A 16,816-nucleotide genomic window follows, 5' to 3' on the forward strand; every position below is an offset into this window, starting at 1 on the left:
CCTGGGTACAGACGAAGTCCCTCTCTGTCCCTCCTCCCTAAAATATACATTATATATACATTATAATACACTTTATAATACACTTTATAATACACTTTATAATACACATTATAACAGCCCTGGTGTTCCTGAGAGGACCCTGGGTACAGACGAAGTCCCTCTCTGTCCCTCCTCCCTAAAATATACATTATATATACATTATAATACACTTTATAATACACTTTATAATACACATTATAACAGCCCTGGTGTTCCTGAGAGGACCCTGGGTACAGACGAAGTCCCTCTCTGTCCCTCCTCCCTAAAATATACATTATATATACATTATAATACACTTTATAATACACTTTATAATACACATTATAACAGCCCTGGTGTTCCTGAGAGGACCCTGGGTACAGACGAAGTCCCTCTCTGTCCCTCCTCCCTAAAATATATATATATACACATTATAATACACTTTATAATACACATTATAATACACTTTATAACCATTATTATACACATTATAATACACTTTATAACAGCTATGGTGTTACTTATAGAGGACCCTGAGACGAAGTCTCTCTCTGTTCTGAATATGGAATATGAATATAAATGTAGTCAGAGGTTAGGGTTAGAGTGTTGCAGTCCCGCCCCCTACCAGGGCCCAGTCCCGCCCCCTACCAGGGCCCAGTCCCGCCCCCTACCAGGGCCCAGGAAATGATTCCCCGTTCATTTTCCTCATAGACATTTCAAAAAGTATTTATTTAAAGACCTTTTAAGCCTCGTACAAAGACAACTGGAGTAGTGAGAAATCATGACAACAAACACAATTCTTCGGGCCGAACAAAGAATTAGAAAGAAGAAAAAAACGTTGTTGTTTTTCTCCTTTGTAATTATTTGTTTGGTCCAAAATATTGTGTTTGTTGATTTGTCACAACTCGAGTTGTCTTTGTCCACGTCTTTAAATAAATACTTTTTGAAATGTCTATGAGGGAAAAATGCATTGGGAATAATTTCCTGGGCCTGGCGTCGTAATGAAAGGGGGCGGGACTGGGCCTGGCGTCGTCATGAAAGGGGGCGGGACTGGGCCTGGCGTCGTCATGAAAGGGGGCGGGACTGGGCCTGGCGTCGTCATGAAAGGGGGCGGGACTGGGCCTGGCGTCGTCATGAAAGGGGGCGGGACTGGGCCTGGCGTCGTCATGAAAGGGGGCGGGACTGCAACGCTCTATATAGTTGTAGTACAGCATATAGTATACTATTACTACTTAATGTACTTACAAAACTCAGTCAGAGGTTAGGGTAACGTTAGTACTAGTATAGTATAGTAGTAGTACAGTAATAGTACAGTATATAGTAGTAGTACAGTAGTTGTACTTACAGGTACAAAGCTATAGTAATAGTACAGTACTATATAGTTAGTTAATGTACTTACAGGTACAAAGCTTGCATTGATGTAGTCAGAGTGAGGCTGCTGGTCTTGAAGTGACAGTCGGACTCGACAGTGGTCATCTATACAATAAATACACAATACAATTCATAAATAATGAGTTTAATGTGTACTCTACTACTCACAGCTAGTTTAATGTGTACTTAGTACAGCTAGTATTTAATGTGTACTTAGTAGCCTACAGCTAGTATTTAGTGTGTACTCACAGGGTAAAATGGTGGGGTAGCGGTTCTTGTCCCTGTTGTACTCCAGACTCCCAGCCCGAGTGGACAGTTCTTTACCGACATCATTTAACTCCTTAAACACAACAGAGAATAGTTAAGGTACATTCTAGTGGTATTAGTGTAGTTACTTAGTAGTTTTAGTGGTATTAATCTGATGATATTCTGTACATTCTAGTGGTATTAGTGTAGTTACTTAGTAGTTTTAGTGGTAGTGGTAATATGGACTGTTCCAGCCAGCCAGCCAGCCAGCCAGCCAGCCAGCCAGCCAGCCAGCCAGCCAGCCAGCCAGCCAGCCAGCCAGCCAGCCAGCCAGCCAGCCAGCCAGCCAGCCAGCCAGCCAGCCAGCCAGCCAGCCAGCCAGCCAGCCAGCCAGCCAGCCAGCCAGCCAGCCAGCCAGCCAGCCAGCCAGCCAGCCAGCCAGCCAGCCAGCCAGCCAGCCAGCCAGCCAGCCAGCCAGCCAGCCAGCCAGCCAGCCAGCCAGCCAGCCAGCCAGCCAGCCAGCCAGCCAGCCAGCCAGCCAGCCAGCCAGCCAGCCAGCCAGCCAGCCAGCCAGCCAGCCAGCCAGCCAGCCAGCCAGCCAGCCAGCCAGCCAGCCAGCCAGCCAGCCAGCCAGCCAGCCAGCCAGCCAGCCAGCCAGCCAGCCAGCCAGCCAGCCAGCCAGCCAGCCAGCCAGCCAGCCAGCCAGCCAGCCAGCCAGCCAGCCAGCCAGCCAGCCAGCCAGCCAGCCAGCCAGCCAGCCAGCCAGCCAGCCAGCCAGCCAGCCAGCCAGCCAGCCAGCCAGCCAGCCAGCCAGCCAGCCAGCCAGCCAGCCAGCCAGCCAGCCACTACATCATCTACTTCTGTTCTAACCTTGTGTGTCTCATTGTCTCCACCAGGCCGAAGGCATGGGGAGAGAGTATGTTTTGCACTCCGTCCGTGTGTCCGTCCTTGTGTGTCCGTCCGTCTGTTACCAGCTAATCTCCGGCACCGTTAACCCGGTCGATGCCAAACTTTGCACACACACTCCCTGGATGCCAACGATGAACCTCTGCCCCACATTTTCCAGATTGGCCTGTTATAGCGCCACCATGAGGCAGCTTTTCACATGTTTTACCTAAAACTGCACCGATCTGCGTGAAACGTTGCATGCACACTCCCTAGAGGCCAATGACAAATCTTTGACCTGCATTTTCCGCATCTGCCTTTTATAGCGCCACCAGGAGGCCGACTTTTGTAAAACACATTTTTTTATATTACTCCTCCAGATTCTGTCCAAAAATCTCACAAATCGTTACACAGTATCTCTATGGTCATGTGCTCAAGTCGGATCTGTCCGATATTTCATATTCCATCCTAATTGGCTATAATTGGCTTTCACAGTTTGCAAGATTGCCCCGTTTTGAACAAAAGCCTCAAACCATGAACGCAGCATGCAATTTACGTGAAATCTTTCACACATTTTCTTACTAGGCTGAGGAACCCTTTTCACATTGGCCTGTTATAGCGCCACCAACAGGTAGATTTTTGCAAAACACATTTTTGGAACAAAATGCCTCAAATCATCCAATTGCCATTAAAGGCGTATGAAGAAATGGCACCCTTTTCACATTGGCCTATTATAGTGCCACCAGGCACTCTGCATTTCCTCAACAAAATGAAGAAAATTGTTGCAAAAAACTAACAAACAAAAAAACATGTTTATATTACTCCTAAACATTTTGCCAAACATCTCACACAGTCCTATCCTCCTGGTGGAGACCTGTGCCCAGAAGGGCACTTTTTCTAGTTACATTATGTTTTTCTTTCCTTTCTTCCAACCTCGTGTGTGTATTTACTGTATTTACTGTATTTACTCTACTCTTATCAGGAATGTCTGACGTTTCTGAAATGTCGTTTTACAGGAGTTTGTTTTCTCTTTCCTGACAACATGACAGGAGTTTGTTTTCTCTTTCCTGACAACATGACAGGAGTTTGTTTTCTCTTTCCTGACAACATGACAGGAGTTTGTTTTCTCTTTCCTGACAACATGACAGGAGTTTGTTTTCTCTTTCCTGACAATATGACAGGAGTTTGTTTTCTCTTTCCTGACAACATGACAGGAGTTTGTTTTCTCTTTCCTGACAATATGACAGGAGTTTGTTTTCTCTTTCCTGACAATATGACAGGAGTTTGTTTTCTCTTTCCTGACAACATGACAGGAGTTTGTACAGAAAGGAACTTTACTCACTTTATTTTTACACCTCCGAAAATCAGTGATGTGACAAAACCTTAATGGTGTTTAATAAAGAGTCTAAAACACAACGCTTGTGGAATGTTCACAGTCTGAACAAACATTACCTCAAACTCCTGTTTAAAAGACAGAACATTATAATTACCTCAAACTCCTGTTTAAAAGACAGAACATTATAATTACCTCAAACTCCTGTTTAAAAGACAGAACATTATAATTACCTCAAACTCCTGTTTAAAGGCTCTGTTGTCGGAGGCAGCCAGAGACTGGCAGTGCAGCTGGAAATGCTGCAGGATGTGAGCTCTGGACAGAGGCTGGACTCTGAAACACAGTATTATTAGTATTATTATTATTACAGGACTAGTGCACTACATTTACTGTATAAGAACAGTTTTGTGGTTTTGTTGTACTTTACTGGAATTATTATTTGACTTCTACTCCACTGCAGATCAAAGCCAAATATAGTACTTTTACTCCCCTATAAATATTTGAAAACTTTAGTTAGGCTTACTGTACTTTGTAGATTTGTATTATTATTACAAAGCCAATTCAGACCTATATGTTCTTGGCTAATCTACAAGCTGTGAGCTTGTAGATCTGCTATTTATTGCTACAGGACCTTCTGCATAATGCTACATGTGCTACAGCTAAATACAGTTAGTTATAGTTAGACTATAAACAGGCACACTGTTAACACCAGACTGTAGCTCAGTGAAGACAGCTGGTCTGTTATAACTACAGTAGGTACAGTACAGGTATAGTTAGAAGACAGCCTATAAGAGCCATTATGACCTTTAATATTATATTGATGACATCACAGCAGGGCATGGGCGAGGCCAAGGTTGCCATGGTTACCCAGTGTATTTAATCCTGTCCCTGATTGAGCCCAGGTGTTGCTGACAGGCAGAGGAACACTGATTTACACTGTGGTCTGACTCTATATCTAGGTTTACACTGTGGTCTGACTCTGTATTAGAGACTGACATTTTGTCGGGACTCCAGCGGGACACGGGATTCCCGCGGGATTCCCGCGGGATTCCCGCGGGATGGGATTCATATTTTTAATGATCCCGTGATCGGGACGGGACGGGAATGAAAGTTAACGGGAGCGTGCAGGATCGTGAATGACGTTGGTCGCGCTGCCAAGTTCCAACCAAAAGAACAGAAGCACCCATTTTTGTTGTAGTCATCTTTCTGTGAGCCAACACTCTTTTGCTGACACAGGTCAAAAGAACTACATAGTTACCCATAATCCAGCAGTGCTAGTGCTGCCTTCCACAACACAAAAAACTCCTCCATGCAATCCAGTCGGGCTGGACGTCTTTTACAGTTTTATATGAAAACATCGCAATGCGGCCGTGTATGATTCTGCATCGCGCCGGTGCCGTGATTTAATCGATTATTTATAAACCAGATCATCCTGATGCATTTGTTTCCCCTGGCAGTGGCAATGTTGCAACTTTCAATTGTGATGCTACGTTAGCTACATGCTAATGCTGTTACTGTTAGCTAGTTCCCTGAACAGCTGTCTGAGCGAATGTCCCATACACCAGTGGTTCCCAAACATGTTCGTGTCAAGGACCCCTAAATCGACATTTATTAGCCCGCGGACCCCCATTTGAAAAGATGCCAGGGACGGGGACCCCCATAAGAGAAGATTTTTTATTACGGTTCAACTTCTAGCTGTGATTCTCAACCATTTTAATTTCAAGGACCCCCAGTTTGACATGCATTAGTCTACGGACCCATGGCATTTTTATCGCTGGGACCCCCAAATTATATTGTAAAATCAATCAAGTTAATTTAACTCTGAGTGTATACAAATGGAACAACATTTGGTTCAATTTGTACACTCCCATAACATAATTTGTTAGACCCATAAGGGTCCATTTGGTTCCAAACTATTAATTAGCTGGGGACCCCCTGGAACTCCCTCAAGGACCCCTGGGAACCACTGCCATACACACAGACTTGTACACTGAATAAATATTCATATAGAGTTAAATGAACACTGAGGGGTTTTTTTATCTTAATTGACAAAGCACTTGTTAACTGTTAAGCTTTAAGTTCTGTTCAGGGAAAAACAGTGTCAATGACTAACTAAAAAAAAAAAAAACAGGAGCGGGATGGGAGCGGGAGTCATTTCGAGTGGGAGCGGGATGGGATCAGGAGTCATTCTACAGGAGTGGGACAGGATGGGATTTTTTTTTAAACTCTGGCCCAGGAGTGGGACAGGACAGGATTTTTTCTGTGGGAGTGGGACAGGACAGGAGTGAAAATCCACTCCCGTGTCAGTCTCTACTCTGTATATCTGTACGTTTACACTGTGGTCTGACTCTGTATATCTGTACGTTTACACTGTGGTCTGACTCTGTATATCTGTACGTTTACACTGTGGTCTGACTCTGTATATCTGTACGTTTACACTGTGGTCTGACTCTGTATATCTGTACGTTTACACTGTGGTCTGACTCTGTATATCTGTACGTTTACACTGTGGTCTGACTCTGTATATCTGTACGTTTACACTGTGGTCTGACTCTGTATATCTGTACGTTTACACTGTGGTCTGACTCTGTATATCTGTACGTTTACACTGTGGTCTGACTCTGTATATCTGTACGTTTACACTGTGGTCTGACTCTGTATATCTGTACGTTTACACTGTGGACAGTTATTAGACAGCATACGTATTAGACAGTTATTAGACAGCATACGTATTAGACAGTTATTAGACAGCATACGTATTAGACAGTTATTAGACAGCATACGTATTAGACAGTTATTAGACAGCATACGTATAGTTATATAGTTATAGTTATATAGTTATAGTTATATAGTTATTAGACAGCATACGTATTGGATAGACAGCATACGTATAGCCGCTTTGGGAACTACACAGCTTGAAGATGAAACATTTTCCTTACCTCATAATTCCTCTGAAGTGCTTTAGAATTTACTTAAAATAAATCATGGATATATTCCCACTGGGGGGGGGAGAGAGGGGGGGGGGGGAGAGAGGGGGGGGGGGAGAGAGAGAGAGAGGGGGGGGGATGGGGGGGGGGAAGAGAGAGAGAGAGAGAGAGGATAATTAGATATGACAATATGACATGAAGATGTGTTGCATTAGTAATAATTAGTAAAGTCAAAGAATGTGTGTTGCCTCAACAGAGCTACATGTGACACCAAACTATTGCAATAAGTAAACAACTTAATAAGTTCTACGCGTGTGATATGATTTATGTGTGATATGAATAATATTATATGTATATATTATTATAGTGATATTTATGTATTATTTACGTGTGATATGATTTATGTGAACATGTCCTTTTTCTTATGATTATCCTTTGAATTAGTGTCAGCTTGTTTTAAAGGCTCTACATGTGATGTTGATCTGATGTTGTTTTAAAGCACCTCTACATGTGATGTTTTAAAGCACCTCTACATGTGATGTTGTTTTAAAGCACCTCTACATGTGATGTTGATGTGATGTTGTTTTAAAGCACCTCTACATGTGATGTTGTTTTAAAGCACCTCTACATGTGATGTTGATGTGATGTTGTTTTAAAGCACCTCTACATGTGATGTTGATGTGATGTTGTTTTAAAGCACCTCTACATGTGATGTTGATGTGATGTTTTAAAGCACCTCTACATGTGATGTTGATGTGATGTTTTAAAGCACCTCTACATGTTATGTTGATGTGATGTTTTAAGGCATGTCTACATGTGATGTTGTTTTAAAGCACCTCTACATGTGATGTTGATGTGATGTTGTTTTAAAGCACCTCTACATGTGATGTTGATGTGATGTTGTTTTAAAGCACCTCTACATGTGATGTTATTTTAAAGCACCTCTACATGTGATGTTGATGTGATGTTGTTTTAAAGCACCTCTACATGTGATGTTGATGTGATGTTGTTTTAAAGCATGTCTACATGTGATGTTGTTTTAAAGCACCTCTACATGTGATGTTGTTTTAAAGCACCTCTACATGTGATGTTGTTTTAAAGCACCTCTACATGTGATGTTGTTTTAAAGCACCTCTACATGTGATGTTGATGTGATGTTTTAAAGCACCTCTACATGTGATGTTGTTTTAAAGCACCTCTACATGTGATGTTGATGTGATGTTGTTTTAAAGCACCTCTACATGTGATGTTGATGTGATGTTTTAAAGCACCTCTACATGTGATGTTGTTTTAAAGCACCTCTACATGTGATGTTGATGTGATGTTGTTTTAAAGCATGTCTACATGTGATGTTGTTTTAAAGCACCTCTACATGTGATGTTGATGTGATGTTGTTTTAAAGCATGTCTACATGTGATGTTGTTTTAAAGCACCTCTACATGTGATGTTGTTTTAAAGCACCTCTACATGTGATGTTGATGTGATGTTGTTTTAAAGCACCTCTACATGTGATGTTGATGTGATGTTGTTTTAAAGCACCTCTACATGTGATGTTGTTTTAAAGCACCTCTACATGTGATGTTGTTTTAAAGCACCTCTACATGTGATGTTGTTTTAAAGCACCTCTACATGTGATGTTGTTTTAAAGCACCTCTACATGTGATGTTGATGTGATGTTGTTTTAAAGCACCTCTACATGTGATGTTGTTTTAAAGCACCTCTACATGTGATGTTGATGTGATGTTGTTTTAAAGCACCTCTACATGTGATGTTGTTTTAAAGCACCTCTACATGTGATGTTGATGTGATGTTTTAAAGCACCTCTACATGTTATGTTGATGTGATGTTTTAAGGCATGTCTACATGTGATGTTGTTTTAAAGCACCTCTACATGTGATGTTGATGTGATGTTGTTTTAAAGCACCTCTACATGTGATGTTGTTTTAAAGCACCTCTACATGTGATGTTGATGTGATGTTGTTTTAAAGCACCTCTACATGTGATGTTGATGTGATGTTTTAAAGCACCTCTACATGTGATGTTGTTTTAAAGCACCTCTACATGTGATGTTGATGTGATGTTGTTTTAAAGCATGTCTACATGTGATGTTGTTTTAAAGCACCTCTACATGTGATGTTGATGTGATGTTGTTTTAAAGCATGTCTACATGTGATGTTGTTTTAAAGCACCTCTACATGTGATGTTGTTTTAAAGCACCTCTACATGTGATGTTGTTTTAAAGCACCTCTACATGTGATGTTGATGTGATGTTGTTTTAAAGCACCTCTACATGTGATGTTGATGTGATGTTGTTTTAAAGCACCTCTACATGTGATGTTGTTTTAAAGCACCTCTACATGTGATGTTGTTTTAAAGCACCTCTACATGTGATGTTGTTTTAAAGCACCTCTACATGTGATGTTGTTTTAAAGCACCTCTACATGTGATGTTGATGTGATGTTGTTTTAAAGCACCTCTACATGTGATGTTGTTTTAAAGCACCTCTACATGTGATGTTGATGTGATGTTGTTTTAAAGCACCTCTACATGTGATGTTGTTTTAAAGCACCTCTACATGTGATGTTGTTTTAAAGCACCTCTACATGTGATGTTGATGTGATGTTGTTTAAAGCACCTCTACATGTGATGTTGATGTGATGTTGTTTTAAAGCACCTCTACATGTGATGTTGTTTTAAAGCACCTCTACATGTGATGTTGTTTTAAAGCACCTCTACAAGTAATGTTGATGTGATGTTGTTTTAAAGCACCTCTACATGTGATGTTGATGTGATGTTGTTTTAAAGCACCTCTACATGTGATGTTGATGTGATGTTGTTTTAAAGCACCTCTACATGTGATGTTGATGTGATGTTGTTTTAAAGCACCTCTACATGTGATGTTGATGTGATGTTGTTTTAAAGCACCTCTACATGTGATGTTGATGTGATGTTGTTTTAAAGCACCTCTACATGTGATGTTGTTTTAAAGCACCTCTACATGTGATGTTGTTTTAAAGCACCTCTACATGTGATGTTGTTTTAAAGCACCTCTACATGTGATGTTGATGTGATGTTGTTTTAAAGCACCTCTACATGTGATGTTGTTTTAAAGCACCTCTACAAGTAATGTTGATGTGATGTTGTTTTAAAGCACCTCTACATGTGATGTTGTTTTAAAGCACCTCTACATGTGATGTTGTTTTAAAGCACCTCTACATGTGATGTTGATGTGATGTTGTTTTAAAGCACCTCTACATGTGATGTTGTTTTAAAGCACCTCTACATGTGATGTTGATGTGATGTTGTTTTAAAGCACCTCTACATGTGATGTTGATGTGATGTTGTTTTAAAGCACCTCTACATGTGATGTTGTTTTAAAGCACCTCTACATGTGATGTTTTAAAGCACCTCTACATGTGATGTTGATGTGATGTTGTTTTAAAGCATGTCTACATGTGATGTTGTTTTAAAGCACCTCTACATGTGATGTTGATGTGATGTTGTTTTAAAGCACCTCTACATGTGATGTTGATGTGATGTTGTTTTAAAGCATGTCTACATGTGATTTTGTTTTAAAGCACCTCTACATGTGATGCTGTTTTAAAGCACCTCTACATGTGATGTTGATGTGATGTTGTTTTAAAGCACCTCTACATGTGATGTTGTTTTAAAGCACCTCTACATGTGATGTTGTTTTAAAGCACCTCTACATGTGATGTTGTTTTAAAGCACCTCTACATGTGATGTTGTTTTAAAGCACCTCTACATGTGATGTTGATGTGATGTTGTTTTAAAGCACCTCTACATGTGATGTTGATGTGATGTTGTTTTAAAGCACCTCTACATGTGATGTCACAGAAGCACTACATGCTGCAGGCTGCTTCCCACTCTGCAGTCCTGATTCTCCTAGACCTATCAGCAGCATTTGACACAGTGAACCACCAGCTGCTCCTAGACAACCTAGCTGATCTAGGCATCGGCGGGACGGCACTAAAGTGGTTCTCCTCTTACCTCACCGACCGGACCTACCAGGTCTCCTGGAAAGGTCTGTTATCATCCCCCCGAACCCTCCAAACTGGGGTCCCACAGGGATCTGTACTTGGTCCCCTCCTTTTCTCACTGTACACTAAATCCCTTGGCACTATCATCTCTGCTCACAATATATCCTATCACTGTTATGCCGATGACACACAACTGTTTCTATCCTTCCCCCCCTCTGCCACCCAGGTGGAAGAGCGCATCACTGCTTGCCTGGCTGACATCTCACAGTGGATGTCCTCCAACCACCTCAAGCTGAACCCAGACAAGACTGAGCTTCTCTTCTTCCCAGCTAAGTCCTGCCCGATGCGGGAGCTAACTATTTCCGTAGACAACGCCCTGGTAACGTCTGTCCCAACAGCCAGGAACCTTGGTGTTGTCCTGGACAGTCAGCTCTCGTTCAAAACTCACATCACAGCTGTCACTCGATCCTGTAGGTTCACACTCTATAACATACGACGAATTAGACCGTTCCTCACCCAGGAATCATCCCAGCTCCTAATCCAGACAACAGTCCTGTCAAAACTTGACTATTGTAACTCTCTCCTTACTGGCCTACCGGCATGTGCACTGAAGCCTCTCCAACTGATCCAAAATGCCGCAGCTCGCTTGGTCTTCAACCAGCCAAAAGTCTCACATGTCTCCCCCCTGCTCCGCTCCCTGCACTGGCTCCCGGTCGCTGCCCGCACAGAATACAAAACTCTGATGTTGGCATTTAAAGCAACCAAAGGTATGGCTCCCCCATATCTTGCCAGCATGATTGAACCCTACAAACCCTCCCGCGCTCTCAGATCAGCCAACGCAGGGAAGCTGGAAGTACCCTCACTAAAAACGCCGGGACAACGCTCCACACGTCCCAAACTCTTCTCCCTTCTGGCCCCAAAACTGTGGAATGCACTTCCCGTTGCAATCAGAACTGCAGCATCACTCCCGATCTTCCGCCGTAGTCTGAAAACCCACCTTTTCAGACTCCATCATGGCCCATAGCACTTACCCTACCCCCCTTAGACAGCACTTCTTAGACTTATATAGCATTTGAAACAGACTTATAGCATGTCATGTAGACAGCACAATAAGTGCATTGTATGTAGTCATAGCACTTCATAGTATATATGTACAGCATAGTATAGCATATATGTATAGTTTATATGTATAGTGTCATTATATAGATATGTTCTAGTTATAGTTTATATGTATAGTGTCATTATATAGATATGTTCTAGTCACGTTCTTAGCTTACGCATGTTTCGCGATAAATGCATTTTACATATGTGATGTATTCCCATGCTTTTGTTCTTGCTTAATGTAAGTCGCTCTTGATTACATGTGATGTTGTTTTAAAGCACCTCTACATGTGATGTTGTTTTAAAGCACCTCTACATGTGATGTTGTTTTAAAGCACCTCTACATGTGATGTTGATGTGATGTTGTTTTAAAGCACCTCTACATGTGATGTTGTTTTAAAGCACCTCTACATGTGATGTTGTTTTAAAGCACCTCTACATGTGATGTTGATGTGATGTTGTTTTAAAGCACCTCTACATGTGATGTTGATGTGATGTTGTTTTAAAGCACCTCTACATGTGATGTTGATGTGATCTTGTTTTAAAGCACCTCTACATGTGATGTTGTTTTAAAGCACCTCTACATGTGATGTTGTTTTAAAGCACCTCTACATGTAATGTTGATGTGATGTTGTTTTAAAGCACCTCTACATGTGATGTTGTTTTAAAGCACCTCTACATGTGATGTTGTTTTAAAGCACCTCTACATGTGATGTTGTTTTAAAGCACCTCTACATGTGATGTTGATGTGATGTTGTTTTAAAGCACCTCTACATGTGATGTTGATGTGATGTTGTTTTAAAGCACCTCTACATGTGATGTTGTTTTAAAGCACCTCTACATGTGATGTTGTTTTAAAGCACCTCTACATGTGATGTTGATGTGATGTTGTTTTAAAGCACCTCTACATGTGATGTTGATGTGATGTTGTTTTAAAGCACCTCTACATGTGATGTTGATGTGATGTTGTTTTAAAGCACCTCTACATGTGATGTTGTTTTAAAGCACCTCTACATGTGATGTTGATGTGATGTTGTTTTAAAGCATGTCTACATGTGATGTTGTTTTAAAGCACCTCTACATGTGATGTTGTTTTAAAGCACCTCTACATGTGATGTTGTTTTAAAGCACCTCTACATGTAATGTTGATGTGATGTTGTTTTAAAGCACCTCTACATGTGATGTTGTTTTAAAGCACCTCTACATGTGATGTTGATGTGATGTTGTTTTAAAGCACCTCTACATGTGATGTTGATGTGATGTTGTTTTAAAGCACCTCTACATGTGATCTTGTTTTAAAGGCTGTACATGATGTTGATGTGATGTTGTTTTAAAGCACCTCTACATGTGATGTTGTTTTAAAGCACCTCTACATGTGATGTTGATGTGATGTTGTTTTAAAGCACCTCTACATGTGATGTTGATGTGATGTTGTTTTAAAGCACCTCTACATGTGATGTTGATGTGATGTTGTTTTAAAGCACCTCTACATGTGATCTTGTTTTAAAGGCTGTACATGATGTTGATGTGATGTTGTTTTAAAGCACCTCTACATGTGATGTTGTTTTAAAGCACCTCTACATGTGATGTTGATGTGATGTTGTTTTAAAGCACCTCTACATGTGATGTTGATGTGATGTTGTTTTAAAGCACCTCTACATGTGATGTTTATGTGATGTTGTTTTAAAGCACCTCTACATGTGATGTTGTTTTAAAGCACCTCCACATGTGATGTTGATGTGATGTTGTTTTAAAGCACCTCTACATGTGATGTTGTTTTAAAGCACCTCTACATGTGATGTTGATGTGATGTTGTTTTAAAGCACCTCTACATGTGATGTTGTTTTAAAGCACCTCTACATGTGATGTTGATGTGATGTTGTTTTAAAGCACCTCTACATGTGATGTTGATGTGATGTTGTTTTAAAGCACCTCTACATGTGATGTTGTTTTAAAGGCTGTACATGATGTTGATGTGATGTTGTTTTAAAGGCTGTACATGATGTTGATGTGATGTTGTTTTAAAGGCTGTACATGATGTTGATGTGATGTTGTTTTAAAGCACCTCTACATGTGATGTTGTTTTAAAGGCTATACATGATGTTGATGTGATGTTGTTTTAAAGGCTGTACATGATGTTGATGTGATGTTGTTTTAAAGGCTGTACATGATGTTGATGTGATGTTGTTTTAAAGGCTGTACATGTGATGTTGTTTTAAAGGCTGTACATGATGTTGATGTGATGTTGTTTTAAAGGCTGTACATGTGATGTTGTTTTAAAGGCTGTACATGATGTTGATGTGATGTTGTTTTAAAGGCTGTACATGATGTTGATGTGATGTTGTTTTAAAGGCTGTACATGTGATGTTGATGTGATGTTGTTTTAAAGGCTGTACATGATGTTGACAATACAGTGAAGACATAACAACATGAATATGAAATTATGAACACGTGTTCTAAACAACATTAATTATAGCCTTGGATCAAGACTATCGTGGATGTATGAATTATGATACGAAAGTAAAAGTCACATTCGATACATCTGATATAGTCTAGTGTTGATCCAAGACCACACAATTATCACTATTTATTTACCATGCCCTGTATGTGGTACTACCCTGTGGTACTGCCCTGTGGTACTACCCTGTGGTACTACCCTGTGGTACTGCCCTGTGGTACTACCCTGTGGTACTACCCTGTGGTACTACCCTGTGGTACTGCCCTGTGGTACTACCCTGTGGTACTGCCCTGTATGTGGTACTACCCTGTGGTACTGCCCTGTATGTGGTACTACCCTGTGGTACTGCCCTGTATGTGGTACTGCCCTGTGGTACTACCCTGTATGTGGTACTACCCTGTGGTACTGCCCTGTATGTGGTACTGCCCTGTGGTACTGCCCTGTGGTACTGCCCTGTGGTACTGCCCTGTGGTACTGCCCTGTGGTACTGCCCTGTATGTGGTACTACCCTGTGGTACTGCCCTGTGGTACTACCCTGTGGTACTGCCCTGTGGTACTGCCCTGTGGTACTGCCCTGTGGTACTACCCTGTGGTACTGCCCTGTGGTACTGCCCTGTGGTACTGCCCTGTGGTACTGCCCTGTGGTACTACCCTGTGGTACTGCCCTGTGGTACTGCCCTGTGGTACTACCCTGTGGTACTACCCTGTGGTACTGCCCTGTGGTACTGCCCTGTATGTGGTACTACCCTGTGGTACTACCCAGTGGTACTGCCCTGTATGTGGTACTACCCTGTGGTACTACCCTGTGGTACTGCCCTGTGGTACTACCCTGTGGTACTACCCTGTGGTACTGCCCTGTGGTACTACCCAGTGGTACTGCCCTGTATGTGGTACTACCCTGTGGTACTGCCCTGTATGTGGTACTACCCTGTGGTACTGCCCTGTGGTACTACCCTGTGGTACTACCCTGTGGTACTGCCCTGTATGTGGTACTACCCTGTGGTACTACCCAGTGGTACTACCCTGTGGTACTGCCCTGTGGTACTGCCCTGTATGTGGTACTGCCCTGTGGTACTACCCTGTGGTACTGCCCTGTATGTGGTACTACCCAGTGGTACTACCCTGTGGTACTGCCCTGTGGTACTGCCCTGTATGTGGTACTGCCCTGTGGTACTACCCTGTATGTGGTACTGCCCTGTGGTACTGCCCTGTATGTGGTACTGCCCTGTGGTACTACCCAGTGGTACTGCCCTGTATGTGGTACTGCCCTGTGGTACTACCCAGTGGTACTGCCCTGTATGTGGTACTACCCTGTGGTACTGCCCTGTATGTGGTACTACCCAGTGGTACTGCCCTGTATGTGGTACTACCCTGTGGTACTGCCCTGTATGTGGTACTGCCCTGTGGTACTGCCCTGTATGTGGTACTGCCCTGTGGTACTACCCTGTATGTGGTACTGCCCTGTGGTACTGCCCTGTATGTGGTACTGCCCTGTGGTACTGCCCTGTATGTGGTACTACCCTGTGGTACTACCCTGTATGTGGTACTGCCCTGTGGTACTGCCCTGTATGTGGTACTGCCCTGTGGTACTGCCCTGTATGTGGTACTGCCCTGTGGTACTACCCTGTATGTGGTACTGCCCTGTGGTACTGCCCTGTATGTGGTACTACCCTGTGGTACTGCCCTGTATGTGGTACTGCCCTGTGGTACTACCCAGTGGTACTGCCCTGTGGTACTACCCTGTATGTGGTACTACCCTGTATGTGGTACTGCCCTGTGGTACTACCCAGTGGTACTGCCCTGTATGTGGTACTGCCCTGTGGTACTACCCAGTGGTACTGCCCTGTATGTGGTACTACCCTGTGGTACTGCCCTGTATGTGGTACTGCCCTGTGGTACTGCCCTGTATGTGGTACTGCCCTGTGGTACTGTCCTGTGGTACTACCCTGTGGTACTGCCCTGTGGTACTGCCCTGTGGTACTACCCTGTGGTACTACCCTGTGGTACTTTGTTTACCAGCCTATAGCTGTCAAAATACACAATTAAATAATCATACACATAGCGGTATTATAATTAATCCACCCTGACTTGCAGAACATTCCATTGATTGCTATATTTCACATAAATTACAATATCAATTAAATAAACCCTATTATAATGTGGCTATTTCAACACTAACCTCACACCCCACTAGGGGGCGCCTACAGAACAGGTAAACTGCTCAAACTAGTTCTGGACCTTTACTTCCTCCAGTCAGAAACACAAAGAACAGATACTATAAACAAAGATAATATCTTTAACTAGGGTTATAAATATAATAGTACTTAATGAATGAATCCATACCTTTCCAAGTGGAGCTCTTAGTTTAAAGTCAGTGACTCCAGGCTTCACTCTGAGGCTAAACACAGTCATAAAACACTTAGAAACTGTCCGCTAATAAACAATGATCTTCCTTCTCTCGCTCTCTCTCTCTCTC

The 16,816-nt window shown here is 42.3% G+C and overlaps 1 protein-coding gene across 1 annotated transcript in view; it reads right to left on the bottom strand.

Moving 5' to 3' along the window:
• LOC306917907 (receptor-type tyrosine-protein phosphatase beta-like) overlaps nucleotides 1-16,816 on the bottom strand; it is a gene marked incomplete at its 3' end in the record, with an annotated part of 33,353 nt that extends 16,537 nt beyond the window's left edge. The window contains exons 1-5 of the mRNA XM_079530805.1: nucleotides 16,684-16,816; nucleotides 6,793-6,852; nucleotides 4,087-4,186; nucleotides 1,639-1,729; nucleotides 1,418-1,494 (exon numbers count right to left, since the gene is read on the bottom strand). Coding sequence (XP_079386931.1) covers nucleotides 1,418-1,494; nucleotides 1,639-1,729; nucleotides 4,087-4,186; nucleotides 6,793-6,797 — 273 coding nt within the window. The 5' untranslated portion in view covers nucleotides 6,798-6,852; nucleotides 16,684-16,816. The remainder of the gene's footprint in view (nucleotides 1-1,417; nucleotides 1,495-1,638; nucleotides 1,730-4,086; nucleotides 4,187-6,792; nucleotides 6,853-16,683) is intronic.

Source organism: Electrona antarctica (assembly GCF_951216825.1).
Source record: "Electrona antarctica genome assembly, contig: scaffold_56, whole genome shotgun sequence".
NCBI classification, from domain to species: domain Eukaryota; kingdom Metazoa; phylum Chordata; class Actinopteri; order Myctophiformes; family Myctophidae; genus Electrona; species Electrona antarctica.